Source organism: Sus scrofa, chromosome 8 (assembly GCF_054392235.1).
Source record: "Sus scrofa isolate SSC_HxYL_T2T_F1_AM1 chromosome 8, Sscrofa_HxYL_maternal_Yorkshire_Landrace_v2.0, whole genome shotgun sequence".
Lineage (NCBI taxonomy): Eukaryota > Metazoa > Chordata > Mammalia > Artiodactyla > Suidae > Sus > Sus scrofa.
The window spans coordinates 124886192-124901836 of NC_139390.1; the positions used below are offsets into that span (position 1 = coordinate 124886192).

A 15645-nucleotide genomic window follows, 5' to 3' on the forward strand; every position below is an offset into this window, starting at 1 on the left:
ACAAAGGATACCTATCACATGATCCTATTTGTATGTCATTCTGGAAAAGGCAAAACTACAGGGATAGAAAACAGATCAGAGGCTGCAGTTGGGGAAGGTGACCTGAAAGGGTTGCACAGGGATGTTTTCGAGGTGATGGAACTATTCTATTCCTTGACAGGGGTGATCATGTGAATATTTATCACTCAAAACTCACAGAATTGTACACTTTAAGCAGTGAATGTTATAGTATTTAAATTATGCTTCAATAAACTTGACAAAAATATATTAAAAAAAAAATGTTAGGGCTGTAGCCACAACACATGGAATTTCCCAGGTGAGGGACTGGATCCAAGCTGCAGCTGTGGCAATGCTAAAGCCTTTAACCTATTACGCCAGACTGGGGATTGATCCCAAGCCTCTGCAGTCACCTGACCCACTGCATTTGGATTCTGAATCCACTGCACCACAGCAGGAACTCCAAACTCAAAATACCATAGTCAAATACATTAGTGATTTTCAAAGTGTACTCTCTAGACCAGCAGCATCTGCATTACCTGAGAAATTATTAAAATGCAAATTCTTGGGCTTTATTCCAAACCTACAGAATCAGACATTCAGAGGCAGGGTTCCTCCATCGTGTTTTAACAAGCCCTCCTGGTGATTTTGATGTCTCCTAAGGGTTGTGAACCACTGCTCTTAAAAATGAGATCCAGGCCAGTGAGACTAGAATCTTTTCTCAAAGTAGGGCTGGGCATCACCATTTTTACAAAGTGAACAAAAGTGACTTTAATTAGTAATCAAGTTTGAAATCTTCTGCACTGTGCCAGATGATTTCATCTTTATATGCATCTACAAACTGCTACTGCCCTCTGGTTATGCTGGAACCCCCAGGTCCTTGGGTTGGGATTCTAACATGGCTTCTCCACCTGGCCTTTCTTCTTCTCCAGACTTAAATACTGACTTCACAGCAGGTACGAGATTTAAAAGCAGCACCTGACTCGCAATACACAGCCAAGTTTGGAAGTTGGATACTTCCAATCTCAGCCCCGACTTGGTTCACTTTCTCCAAACAGTTCTTTTTCTGTATATCAAGGCTGAACCATACGAAATTGCCAATAATCAGTTGTTTCTGGATCTGCAAAACCAGTAGTTTGGTATGATCTGCATTAGTTCATGGAGGGAGGCCTTGTTTCTCTTTTGCATTTATATGTCTATTTCAAGTGCTTACCATTGGTATATGCTGGAAATATTAGTGGGTTTTTTTTTTTTTTTTTAAAGACCTCACATCTCTCTAAATCAGGGCTGCCAGGAAATAAACAGAGGGTGTGGTGTTTATTGGTGAGGAAGGTGGCTTAAAGCAAAGTCAAATAATAGTTTCCATTGAATGCAAATTTCAGGGAACTAAAATGTTATTGAAACAAACTGCTGATATTCAGGATAGAAAACAAAAACACCAAACTGAGATTATTTTTATGGGGACAGACACTACAGGCTAAATAAGTGAATAGGAAATACAGACAAAACAAAAGTTAACTGAAATGGGGAGTTCCTGTCGTGGCGCAACAGTTAATGAATGCGGCTAGGAACTATGAGGTTGCGGGTTCAGTCCCTGGCCTTGCTCAGTGGGTTAAGGATCCGGCACTGCCGTGAGCTGTGCTGTAGGTTGCAGATGCGGCTCAGATCCTGCATTGCTGTGGCTCTGGCGTAGGCCAGCGGCTACAGCTCCGATAAGACCCCTAGCCTGGGAACCTCCATATGCCACAGGAACGGCCCTAGAAAAGGCAAAAAGACAAAAAAAAAAAAAAAAGTTAAAAGGACAAACCCTCTAAATTAAGACAAATGAACTTACAATCATGACTTAGTTAACTAAAACATGAATATTTTAATAAAGATAAAATATTTTTGAAAATAAAAATTTTATGCTGAGAATAAAGTGAAGAGAAACACTCCAGAGAAAGGTTAATTCTTTTCGTCTTGATAATTTAAAGGTTATCTATCTTCTTGGTGTCATTTTCCATATATCCTTTTGATGTGTTGGATTGATACCCTGCTTGTGAATCTATACTCTTAACCTAGACTGTATTACTGAAAACAGCTTATGTTGGTTCCATTTCTAGTACTGACAGCTCTAAGGAATAACTCTAGCTATCTTCCTAAATTTATCTATGTGCTATTCTCACCTACAAGTTAGAACTAAATAATAATAATCGATGACATACAGTAAATACACATGGGGCAAACCTGCTCATGTTATTTCATAATATGAACTAACGTTAGTTCAGTGCAGAATTTTGATATAAAGGACCTGGAGATAGATTCTGTAGCCTAACACCCACATTTTATAAGGGAAGAAATTAAAAGTTCCTGAGAAGTCATGCAAATTGCCCCCAGTCCTACTGTTGGAGAGCAAGAGAACTAGAAATAGAATTCTGGTTGCCAGATTACTGGCATGATCGTCTTTCTATTAAAATGCAACAGGTTCTGACATTGGAAACTTAAAAAAAAAGAGAGAGAGACAAATGAATCATGAAGAAAATACTGTATTTTGGGAAACGCTGAAGGCAAAAGATTCTAAGTTAAAAATCACATTACAAGAGGAGTACCAAGGTTTCATAAGTCTGTCGTAAAAGCATCCTCTTGATTACTCTTTTGGTGAAACTGCAGAGTGTTATTTAGAAAGTCCCACAGAGCTACTACCAGACATCTTCATGACCACATTTAGGAGTTTAGATGCTCAAAACTGTTTGCTCAATGAATGAATTCTTCCAACTACTGAACCCCACACACCAGCACTACAAATTAGTGACAGATTTCCTCACTTTCCTTGGAGACAGGGAACTTAACTTTTATTCCTGCTGTAGGTCCTGAATTAAATAACCCTTAGTTCTTCTAAAATCCTCAAAGACTACTAAGGCAAACCACGGAAACACCAATTTACAGAAAATATACTGAGAGTTTTAAAATAACAAATACTAGTAGGGAACTTCATCTACAGTTTCCTCTAAAGGATATGATTATCACACAGATTAAAGAGGACCAAAGAGAATAAACACTTCAAACTGACAGCAGCCTATTGGAGTAAATCTGCAGAGACACTAAGTGATCAATTAGTCTGAAACTCTGACAATTACCCCGCATTTCAAAGCCCTCTTAGGTCAGTCAGGAATTGTAAGGGTATTCCCAAACAGAAGATGAACCAACTGTGACACACAACAGGAAGCAGGCCAGTCTTTCAAGAGGATGTTGAAACAAGTTCATTTAAAGCACAGCTGAATTCTTCAAATCAATTTAAGCTTCTTCCTCCAATCTCGAGTCTTTTTTTTTTTCTTTTCTGACATCAAAAGAATCAGATTTTAGTGACTTAAAAGAAAGCTCTCTCTCTAGATTTTTCACACTTGAATATTTTAACAGTCAAACAAAGAAATACCAAGGAACATGAAAACTCAACTTCCCTAAAAACAACCAATTTGAAACCTGATCAGAATTCAAAGCCTAAAATGTTACCAACAGCTTAATTACAGTTGACTTAGACGATTCCTTTCTTTTGAGTGAACAACCCAGATTAAGTGGGATTTTATCACAAACTACTGAAACCAGTATTAGGAAGCTCTGAAAGATAGTCTTCGAAAATCAAACAAAATTAAACATTTCCTACTTTTTTTTGGATTGAATTTATTTCTATATTTCATTAATTAAAATTGCTTGTTTTATCTGTCTGATCCACCCTTAAAGGAATATGTCACTTTGTATTTACATTTCAAGTCTAATGAATGCCAAAAACAAATATGCAATCTTTGGCTTCTTATCTGTGCACACTTAAAAAAAAAAACAAAAACAAAGCGTAGTTGACGTGCAATATTATGTAAGTTACAAATATACAATACAGTGATTCAAACTTTTTAAAGGCTATACTCCATGTATAGTCATTATAAAATATTGGCTATATTCCCTGTGTTGTACAATGTATCCTTGTACCTTATTTTACACTAACAGTTTGTGCCTTTTAATCCCCGATTCCTATATTGTTCATCCCTCCTTGCCTCTCCCCACTGGTAACTACCAGTTTTTCTCTATATCTGTGAGTCTGCTTCTTCTTTGTTATATGCACTAGTTTGTTTTATTTTTTAGATTCCACATATAAGTAATGTCATACAGTATTCATCTTTCTCTGATGTATTTTACTTAGTATAATACCCTTCAGGGCCAGCAATGTTGCTGCAAACGGCAAAATTTCATTCCTTTTTTAAGGCTGAGTAAATTCCATTGTATACACACACCACATCTTTACCTGTTCCTCTGTTGACAGACACTTAGGTTGCTTCCAGGTCTTGGCAACTGTACATAATGCTGCTATGAACACTGGGGTGCATGTGTCTTTTTGAATTAGTGTTTTTGGTTTTTCTGGGTAAAACCCAGGAAAGGAACGATATGAGGGTCATAGGGCACTTCTATTTTTAGGTTTTTTTTTTTTTTTTTTTTTTTTTTTTCCTTTTCTGGCCCAATCTATGGCATCTGGAAGTTCCTAGGTCAGGGTTTGAATCCGAGCTGCATCTACGGCCTACACCACAGCCACAGGATCTTTAACCCACTGAGTTTGGCCAAGGATTAAACCAGCCAATGCCACAGAGACGAACCAGATCATCAGTCCACTGTGCCACAGTGGGAACCCCTATTTTTAGTTTTTTGAAAATCCTCCATACTGTTTTCCACAGTGGCTATACCAATTTACATTCCCACCTATAGGGTACAAGTGTTCCCTTTTCTCTACATCCTCAGCAACATTTGCTATTTGTGTTCTTTTTCATGACAGCCATTCTGCCAGCTGTGAGGTAATACCTTATTGTGGTTTTGATTTGCATTTCCCTGATGATTAGTGAGGTTGAACATCTTTTCACGTTGCTGTTGGCCATCTGCATGACCTCTCTGAAGATAAGTCCATTCAGGTCTTCTGCCCATTTTCTAATCAGGTTTTTTTTTTTTTAATTATTATTTTATTTTTTTCCCACTGTACAGCATGGGGATCAAGCTACTCTTACATGTATACATTTTTTGCCCCACCCTTTGTTCTGTTGCAATATGAGTATCTAGACATAGTTCTCAATGCTACTCAGCAGGATCTCCTTCAGGTTTTTTTTTTTTTTTTTTTTTGATGTTAAGTTGTATGAACTATTTATATATTTCAGATCTTAACCCCTTATTGGTCATACCATTTCTATACAAACTTTTTTTGTTTTCTTTTTGTTTTCCTTTTTGGCCATGCCTGCAGCATGTAGAAGTTCTGGGGCCAAGGATCAAACCTGTGCCACAGCAGTGATGTCAGATCCTTAACCTGCTGTTCCACCAGGGAGCTCCTATGCACACCTTCTAAGCAATAGAGAACTAACACAATATTTATCTGTCCACCTCATGCTCACATATATATTCACATTATATATCTATAGTCAAGAGTTCATTAAAGGAATCAACAAGGGTATGAAACCATCTATAAAGTGCTGATTTCTGCTATGGCTAGTTTTCTTCTGATTTGTTCTTATCTTTATTTCCAGAAGGAAAATAATGCTGAAATTGCCACAAATGCCTCAAAGGTCAAGTGACCATATAATTTATCATCCAAACTGGGCCACTTCTGAGTGAAAGAGAGTGCTACAAATAATGAGGCCAGGATCACAGGCATAAAGTGGGCTGTCTCGGAGAAAGCCGGACAAGTAGGCACCTTCTTCTTTGGAGTCCAAGTGAGAGCAAAAATTTTCATATTCTGAGGCTCTCTGAGGACCTTGGAAAGACCTCTCATGAACAGGGCCTGTTCAGTCCGAGTCTCCAGGTGCCATGTTCTTTCTGCTCCTCCCTTCTGCAACAACACGTACCCTCACTTACCCGACCACCATGTCCTTGGGTCCAGCAGTGACAGTGCAGATCCCATCCTCACAGTGTTTTCCCACCAGGCTGTGTGCATGCAGGTGGATGTTTTTTCCATTTGTGACCAACTGAACAATAACCTTTGCAGGTCCAACATAGTTGCAGATCTATATGAGAAGCAGATTTCAAAAGTTAGCAATCTGACTATACGGCAACATGGAAAAATGCTTAAGACAAGTCAGTAAGTATAAGAAGTGTGACATAAAATTAGGTACTATCTGTACATGTACGACCACAGCTCTGTTTTGAAAAATGTGTGATAAATGAATGATGGGATGGAAATAAATTAAAATGCTAATGGTGATTGTGCTGGGTGGGAAGGCTATTCTCCAGGAAGCAGACCATTTAAAATACGGTATGTACTGTTACAAGTTGGAAGAAAGAATGTATCTTGGAAGATGCTTTGTGGCCATCAAGCATTCCCCTTCCTACTAACCAAGAACACATTTTCATCTGCACCCTCTTTGCATTTTTGGTCATAAAAGCTGGGTAAAAGAGCACTGAGAAGGGAATCAGGATTGGTGGAAATCAAAGGAAGGAGCAAGGCGAGCGGAGAGCACCCTAACTCTGCTGTAAGAGTTAGGCAGAGAGCAAAGAGGAGAGAGAGTCTTGTCTGGGGACTGGCTATGAAGGTTGGCCATGGACACCAAGCCTGCAGATGTGGCCTGCAGTTATCTGTTAGGATACTTCAGCCTCTGGTAGCCCTCTCTGCTATGAGCTCTGGTAACTGAGTTCTATGCCCAGGCCATAGTAAGTTTCTTCAGTTCAAATAAGTGTACTCCTTAAGTGCAAATCCTTACATTTGACACCTAGTTAGCTCTTGTTTTATAAAATTAGACTTTTCCATTTAATATCATTTAAATTTTGTCTAAAATGATAACAACAGCAATAAAAAGGAGCTCACAAGGAGATGACAACATTGTGAGCAAAGAGAGCTTAGACACATTTTCTCCTCCAGTTGACCTTCTAGCCTCCTAGAGTAGACCAGAGTCCTTCCCTGAGAAAGCTCCAACCCTAAAATCATACTAACAGAAAAGACCAATGGTCTTATTTTTATCCTCCTGGATATAAGTCAGAACCCGGTGATAAATTCAGCCAAACTGTTGGAAATGTGCTGTATCTCCTCGAAGGGTGACCAGCCGTCCTGGTTTGCCTAGGACTGAGGGGGTTTCCTGGGATGCAGGACTTTCAGGGCTAATAATGAGAAGAGTTGGCACCCTAGCTCCTTAGCTCAGAATGTATCTTTTTGAGGAAGTATATAAATCCAGGATGTCCCAATTATGCAATCATTACAAATATTCTCATTTGCACAAACAGCCCTTAGCTCAGAAGGTAAAGGAAATAGAAAGGAATCTCATGTAGCAATGGATCCCCGATATCCACTGATATCTTTCTGATATAAACTTGAAAAAGAACCTACACTTGCCCGTAAAATTTCTTGGAAGCAGACAGAATCCCTTTCAATCAATGTACTTCTACCGTAAATATCATCAAATGAATTTATAGTCCATTGAGGCACGGTTTTGTTAGGACTTTTTCAGTATGAGTTTTTCCCCAATCCAATCTCCCATTTCAAGGAAAGTTCATCGGAGCTGGGATTATGCCCCAGAGGCTTTGTGGGGAGAGAAGTTTCTCCCACTGCTCTCCCCACCCCTTCAGCAAAGGACAGACTCCCCCCTATCAACAGTGTGGCTCCACTGGAAACTTGTGGGCCTCTCTACCTGAACCCTGTCTTAGAACTGCTACAAAAGTTTGCTTCCCAGTCCTCTAAAACCCCTTCCCAAAGAGCAGGGCTGCCTGTAGGAATGGCCTCCCGTCCTTGCAAAGCAAGCTAATTACAAAGAATGTTTGGGATTAAATTAGGTTTTGACCACCTCAAAGCACAAATAATTTCTTAAACAGGTAAGCTCTTAACCGGGCATAAAACCAATTATGAATTTAGTGCTTCCCTTTTATAACAGGCAGAAAGCCTTTATCCTTCAGGGCAAGACAGGGAATGAAGAGTTCTGGGTTTGCTCCAAAGTTGGCTGTCATCCCTCCATACTCCCTGAATTGCTGAAGCCAGCTCTCTCTCTTGGTGTCGACATCTGAGATCAGCCTTTGTCATGATGACATATTCCACAGGGGCCTCTCCAGCAGTAAATGAACAGTGAAAGAACACTAACTAGACCATGTCATTTCACTTTTAAGTGCACCAAGCACAGGAATGCCAACAGCGTAAGGCATGATGAAACGCTTCACTTGGGCGAAATCAGGTAGGCTTTCCATTTAAGCAGGACAGCAGAAAGAATCCCGCAATTACAGTCCAATCCCTTCGGATATCTGGACCCTTCAATGTCATTACCATGAAGGAATCAGTCGCAGGCACTGAAGGAAAGAGGTGGGAGGTGTCCTCAAAAAAGTCCTCACATCTTTTTCTTGCTATTACTTCATGACGGAAGGGTGGCAAGAATGAGGAACTGGGTAGTCTCCGAGGTAAAGGGCCTGAAAAACTTGCCAATGACTAATGCGCTGTTTGGTCCATTTGAAAGAGTTCAAGTCAGCATGGCATCATCTGGTTTTTACACAGACCACAGGGTAACGACAGGGAGGTCCCTGGGTTTTGTGGACTTTCCAAAATACTGACTGAAAGAAGAAAGCTGAAGTGTGGGGACATACACACAAAATACTATTTTCAGGTTATATGGCAAATGAAGACAATGGCACTCTACCTTAGGGGGAGTGAATACTTCTTAAAACGCCACAACAACTGAGAGCTATTTACAAATGACTCCGAAATTCATTTGTTGTATAGAGAATCTGATTATTTTTATCTAGCCTCCCCTTTACTTCTTTGCATGTGGCTCCTTTGAAAACTGAATTTATAGAAAGCACCTGTATCTGCCAAAAAGGGTGGGTTATTTTTGAAAGAGTCTAAGCATTGCAGGCTTTTAATAAATGCTAACAGCTTCAACACTAGTTAAGCTTTCAACTAGAGCCAAGAAGACAAAGGTGACAACTTGAATAATCAGCTACCGAGGGAGCATGTACTTGACAGGCAGACTAGCTAGGTTGAGAGACAGTTCCACCATTTACTAGCTCTGTGACTTTGGGCAGTGTTCAGTTCCTCATCTGTAAAATGGGAATAATAACAGGACCTCACAGGTTCGTTATCAGGATTAAATACATTAATGCATGTAAAGTCTTTAGACTACTGCCCAGCAAATAACAGCAGCACACAAGTGTTGACCATTCTCTTATTACTGTAATATATTCCTCTATCTAGAGATCTTTAAATAACTACGCCAAGGTGATTTTCAAAAAATCCTGTCTAAAGGTGGATGGCTGGGATAAAATGACCAATTCAGGCCACTTCTACTCCATGGGTAAGTCTCTTTTCCAGAGTACCTCTTACGGGGAAGTCCGTATTTTACTGGTCTTTGTTAATTTTTTTTGGTAATAATTATGTTATTACAGTAACAGCTATCATTCTTGGAGGTACTTAGGATTTCTTGGCTTGATGAAATTAAGCCTTTCTTCCAGGAGCTTTATGACTCAATATCTACTGAGGACCACAGACTCGTCTCTGCTTTTCGAGTAAGAAATAGAAACCAAGGGTCTCAGACAACACCAAACTTAGTCAAATCACCTCCTTTCATTTAAAGTAACTCTGTCACGCTCTGGCAAAGAACATACTAGTTCTTTAAAGGTGATTAAGCAAAGTAGTCTAGAATTTTCTAAGAACCCGATTCTGAAATGTCCAGTTTACTTGCTAATTTGGACATATCACTTGGCAGAACGTAGAGTCAATGTGAATGTGAGACGTGACACATGAAGTAGTTCTTTTCTGCCTAGTTTTTCTCAAAAAATGATGATAACGATGATACTTGAAGACGAGGAGGAGGAAGGAAAAACCCGCAATTTTCAAACAGGTCTATCCTGACTTGACTTGTGTATCTAACTTTGACCTCTGCAGCTAAACCAGTAGAACAACACCGGTAAATCCAAGCGCTCTAAAGCCAGGCTGCTGGGCTCCAATCTCTCTGTTGTCACTTAAGAGCTGGGTCAGCAGGGAAAGATGGCTAACTAGTTGGAAATCAGTCTCCATCTTTTAAATGAAGTTAATAATATATCTGATTTCACAAGATTGTTTTTAAGGATTAAATAAGTTAAGTGCTTGGCATCCAATAGGATTAGCAATCTCAAATACAAACCCTGTCTCCTATCCAGGCTTTTATCTCAGTGATAACCAAAATGTGTCCATTTATTCAGTGAGTACGTATTAAACCCCTTCTATATTCCATGCACTGCAGCAGGACAGGGGGTGAAGGCACACACAGACGAGGGCAAAAGAGACATAACTCCTGTTTTTGCAGATATTAAAGAGTGGGACTGATACTGATAAAAAAAATCTCATGAACAAATGTAAATGCATAACTATAAAGAACTTACAAAGGGCATATATGATAAGGATTTGACCTGGTCAGGAAGTCAGAGAAAGCTCCTTGAGGGAGTAGGGAGTGAAAGAAGAATAAGAGTCTAACAAGGCAAGGTGGGCAGGCGAGACACGTACTCCTGACGGGGAGAAGAGCCACACGAGCTCCTGTGCTGAGAGTCATCACCTCCTCAGTCTTACTCATCCCCACGTCTCAGGGTTTTCTTCAGCCGCTTCTACCACCTGGGGGCGTCCCTTCCTTCTCTATCTAGAACCGCCCACTCGTCAAGGGGATGACCTAAATCTGAATCTTCCAGGACATCCTCATCGCCACTTTAGGCCATAGAACTCCACTACTGCCCCGTTTTTGGGGGTGGGGGACGTGATAGGAATGAGGCAGGAAATTGATCCATAGGATTCACTGCAATAAGAAGATGGTGAAACCAATTGGCAACTGAAGGGCTACTGTCTTATATCTTATTCGTTAAACTCCCAGAGCACATCCCTCTCTACTTCCTCCATTTCTGTTTTTATGGAAGAGAAGGGAACATATTAACTCAGCTAATCTTCTCATCAGAACTGTGGGGTCAGTAGTCTCACCCCATTCCACAGCCAAGGGAACAGAGGCACATTAAAATGAAGAAAGTTGCTGTTTTCCTGTAATTGGAGTGCCTGGGCAGCTCTGTGGACTTGGGTCTGTCCACCTCCAAAGCCAATTCGCATTTTTCATTACACTGGCTGCTACTTGGCTTAATCGCTTTTTCTTTTGTATGTGTCCAGTCTGCCCTGTGTTTTAGCACTTCCCTTTGCCTAGCGTGGTGATTCCTAAAAAACCTGTTTGCTTGGTTCTGTTGTGTTGTGAGAAAGAAGTTCTCAGAGATAGTTGTGAGGTGGAGAAGTGCACTTGTTTCCTTGTAAGGCTTCTTCATAAACAAAATCATGCTGCAGACATTGTTAAACTGAGCTCTGATTCTTCTCTGTTAGGCTCCAAGTTATACTATAAAATGAAGAAAAAAGAGGAGGGCAAGGGAAAGGGGGAGGGAGAGGAGGAGCAGTAGGAAGAAAGAAAAGGACATTGTTCTCATGATGTAGCTCCTCTCAGTGATGAAAAATAATCAGATTTTATTGTTCCTTATTATTTAATATTTGTTGAGTACCCACCCAGGAAGTACAGAATAACCTTAATCAAACAAGATAGTACAGAACCACGTCTAATAGCTTCTGGCATCGAGTGGGAAGATGCTTGGTAAAGTTGGCTCCGTCTTTTTAAGGCAGGAGATTTCAAGTTGATCCAGCCTGGGACTAAATCCTAACTCTTCTTCCCGCTCTATGGGCTTACACAACTTAAATAACCTCTTTGACCTGCACACTCCACATCTACAAAATGGTCAATAATGGGACCTCAGAGGGCTGTTCGTGAGAACCACGCAGTGTCTGGTACATGGCAGGTACCCTGGAAGCACCTGTTTCTTTCCTTCTCTTTTATTTGTAAAGGGCCTCTTTCCTCCCTGGGTTTCCCAACAAGCCTGTGAAGTAGACACACTTGGCACCATCACCCCACGCTGCAGAGAAGGAAACAGACGTTCAGAGAGAGGAACAAGTGACAATAACCCAAGGTCAGACAGTCAAGACCCAGAGGACCTTGGAATTGATCATGAGTCTTCGGAATGTAAACGCGGTGTTCTTCTAAGAAGGGATGGCATGAAAGAATCCTTTGACCTACTCACTGTTGATGACATGGTGGTTTTTCCCGTTCTCCTGGGTTTGTGTGGACTGCATCACATTCGTCCACCTTGTTTACTGTCCTATTTGTGTGACCAACAGTATATATGGCTAGCCTGGGCTTGGAAGGGCAAACTGTGTCATTAAACACAACTAAGTGGGCAAAGAGTGCTTTGTCAACTACACAGGGGAGTAAAATCTCCATCTACATAAAACTCTGCCTTGAAAGCCTGCATTTCTGTCATACTTTGACCTATATAGTTTCTTCTTTGTTTATTTGAATTTTCAGTTTTGTTACATCAAATATAGCAGCTTATAAGTCAACTTTGTTCAGAAAATCAAGTAACACACTATTGCCAACTCCCAGAACTGTTGGGGACTTCTATCTACCTCAATACATGTCACGATTTCATTAATAAATTACAAATAAATTTTTACCTTCTGTATGGCCCAATTATCCATGGTTACAAAACAAAATGGGATGAGTAGACAATTTGTAATGTGTGGATGAACTGTTACAAATATTCATTTATAGGGCTTTTTTTTTTTTTTTTTTGAGCCTGGCTTATAAAACCTAATTTATTCTTAAATAGAAAACAAAATTTAAAATAGTAATATTCTGGTATCATTTCTTTTCTACATCTCCTTATCCTTGTTGCTCCACTATTTTTGTTATTATTTATTTGTTTTGTCTTTTGTCTTTTTTAGGGCCACACCTGTGGCATATGGAGGTTCCCAGGCTAGAGGTCTAACCGGAGCTGTAGCAGCGTCTGTGACCTACAATACAGCTCAAGGCAACACCGGATCCTTAACCCACTGAATGAGGCCAGGGATGGAACCCGTAACCTCATGGTTCCTAGTCGGATTCACTTCCACTGTGCCACGACGGGAACTCCTATTGCTGCACTATGTGCATTATCAAATTCTTTTTCTTGAAAAAAGCATAAAATATAAAGTATCTGGTCAGATCTTTAAAAGATATCCTGAAACTGACCACTTCTTAAGATCTCCATTGCTACTCCCTGGTTTCAAGTCACCATGATTTGTTTCCTAAATTTTTGCTCCTACGTTTCTTGAGCGTGTCCTGCTTCACCATGGCCGGTTCTCCTGGGTGATCCTGTTCAAGTCAGGTCATGCCAAATCCTGACACTCCTCAGTACAAAGTCCTCCCAAAGTGAAAGTTCTTGAAGCTGAATGAGTCGTCAAAGGGACTTAGAGAATTTTGTGTATATCTGATTAAAATTTTCCATGGTAAGAAGTTAAAAAAAAAAAAACCCTAAAACCCCAGATCTTCTAATAGCTTTCCATCTTAAAAGCCAAAGTCTTTAAAATAGCACAGGGGCCCTGGGCCTTCTGACTCTGCTTCTTCTTTAACTTTGCTTCTCAACTGGGCACACATCGGCCCCCTCACCAGCTCAGCTTCCACCGGAGAACTTCTGCACTTGCTGTGGCCTATGCCTAGAACACTTTTTTCCCCCAGACACCTGCATGTTCTCTTACCCTCCTTCAGGCTTTGCAGAAATGCCATTCTTTCTGGGGAACTTTCATGGGCCACCCTACCCCTAGCTAAACTTTTACCACTCCCACTCCTGCATTCCTTGCTCCTTTCTACTACTTTATTTTTCTCCCTGGAGTAATTACCATTTAATACACTACATATCTTATTTTGATTACTGCCTATCTTCCCCATTAAAACAGTAACTCTGTAAGAGTGGGGACATTGGTTTCTTCTCTGCTATATCCCTAGTGCCTGCAACAAGTTCGTCATATTGTGGGCTTTCAATAATTAATTCTTTAGTGAACACGTGATTAAATAGGATAACTAAAATGTTATCTTAAGAAGGTGACTTATAATACAGACAGAGTTGTATTAGGAGGGGGGCAGGAATTAGTAAACTCTATTCTTTTATTATTCTGGCTTTAAAAAAAAAAAAGAGACTAGATCCTAGTGTAGCCTCTCAAGACATGATGGAAGATAATACGAGAAAAAGACTGTATATCTATGTATGACTGGGTCACTTTGCTATACAGCAGAAATGGACAGAACACTGTAAATCAACTATAATAATTTTTTTTTAAAACTCCAAAAAAATCTTTAAAATACCATTTTGAACAACAACAAAAGACTATTTAAATTAGAGTATGATTATTTATACCAGAATACATTAGCCTAAGTTGACAGAAGGGTGTTTGGGTGTGGCTCTGGATCTGCAGTCCTGAGCAGCGGGAATTCAGGCAGCTGTGGAAACTGAAAGGGAAGGTGACTCTGGAATCCTCTTGATGGAAAACCAAGATAACAGCGCTCCTCTTAAAGTCCAAGATAGCCCCTTGGACTTCCCTCCTTCCCCACCTCCTGCCGAGAGCTGCTGCCCATAGGGCATTCTCCTGCCCTACTGAAGAGTCTGAGCACCTGCCTCAGACATGGTCTCTATTCCTTGCCTTCCTATTGCCCTCAGGGATCCAGAATTCACATTTCACAGTCAGGTACTCCCCAAAGGAGAGGGCCCTTCTTTGATGTTCAATCTGGTGACTGACAGGAATAACTGCCCCACAGGACTTATTATAATGCAGTGCAGGGCTATACCTCCAGGATCCCAAACTACTGGGCTCCCATTCAACAAAGAGCACAGACCCTGGATTCAGATGGACCAGGCTCTGAATCCCGGCTCTTCCCATTACTAGCTGTGCCATCCTGGGCAAATTAGCCCTTGTAATGTGAATACAACTATATATTGTCTGAATTTTTACAAGGGTCAAAGGAGGTGATTTAAAGCATCTAATGCAGTGCTTGATTCATAGCAGGTGCAGAATAGAGGACAGTGATTCTAATTTATCTCTTCATGCCCTAGGCAGATATCTGCCATTGAAATTTCCTCTGACTTTCACGAGAAGGTGGAAAGCAATGCATGCCAGGCTCTTCAACCGCGCTTCTCCTTATGGTCATCCTAGGCTCCAAACATCCCTAGCACTTTACATATCCACTCCCAATCCAGAGAAATGTAGGTCTGTTCCCTTTTCTGGGCCTAACCACTGTATTTCTGCACTTAGTGCCATACGTATTCTAGACTTCCTCAAATTACTCTCCCTCCCTCCCTCTCCAAAGGACCGTTCCCTTCACTCCCCCAAACATGTACACTCTTCTCCCTTATTCTAAACAATTCCTTCCCTGATAATGGTGATGACAATTGTACAGGTTAGCATTCACTGAAACCTCTGGGCCAGGCACCACACCAAGAACTGTAGAAATATACAACCATTCTTTCATTTGATTTTCTTTATAATTTAGTAAGAAAAGTTCTTAAGAGGTACTTATACCTGCTCCAGTGCCATTCTCTTTTCTCCTCATCAAGTACTCAAGGAAAGCTCTAATTGCCAATGCTGAAATGCAGCTTAGTCTGTAGTACCTTTGCAAATTAACTCATCCCTCTACCCCACAAGTTAGAAAGTCCTTAAAGAGTCGTGATTAACTCCATGTTTCCAAATTCAGTATCTATTGCGGCCTCACTTCTGAGTTTAACTCATGAGGAATCATTGCAAATCTTCCAACTGGCGTCTCTGTGCTTTCCCCTCCCAATTCTTTAGCAGACTGTCCCAGATTTACATTCCTAAAG

The 15645-nt window shown here is 40.5% G+C and overlaps 1 protein-coding gene across 9 annotated transcripts in view; it reads right to left on the reverse strand.

Moving 5' to 3' along the window:
• NFKB1 (nuclear factor kappa B subunit 1) overlaps nt 1-15645 on the reverse strand; it is a 147209-nt gene that overhangs the window by 44081 nt on the left and 87483 nt on the right. For all 9 annotated transcript variants that reach the window (XM_084971097.1, XM_084971095.1, XM_084971096.1 and 6 more), the window contains 1 exon segment: nt 5857-6005. In XM_084971097.1, coding sequence (XP_084827223.1) covers nt 5857-6005 — 149 coding nt within the window.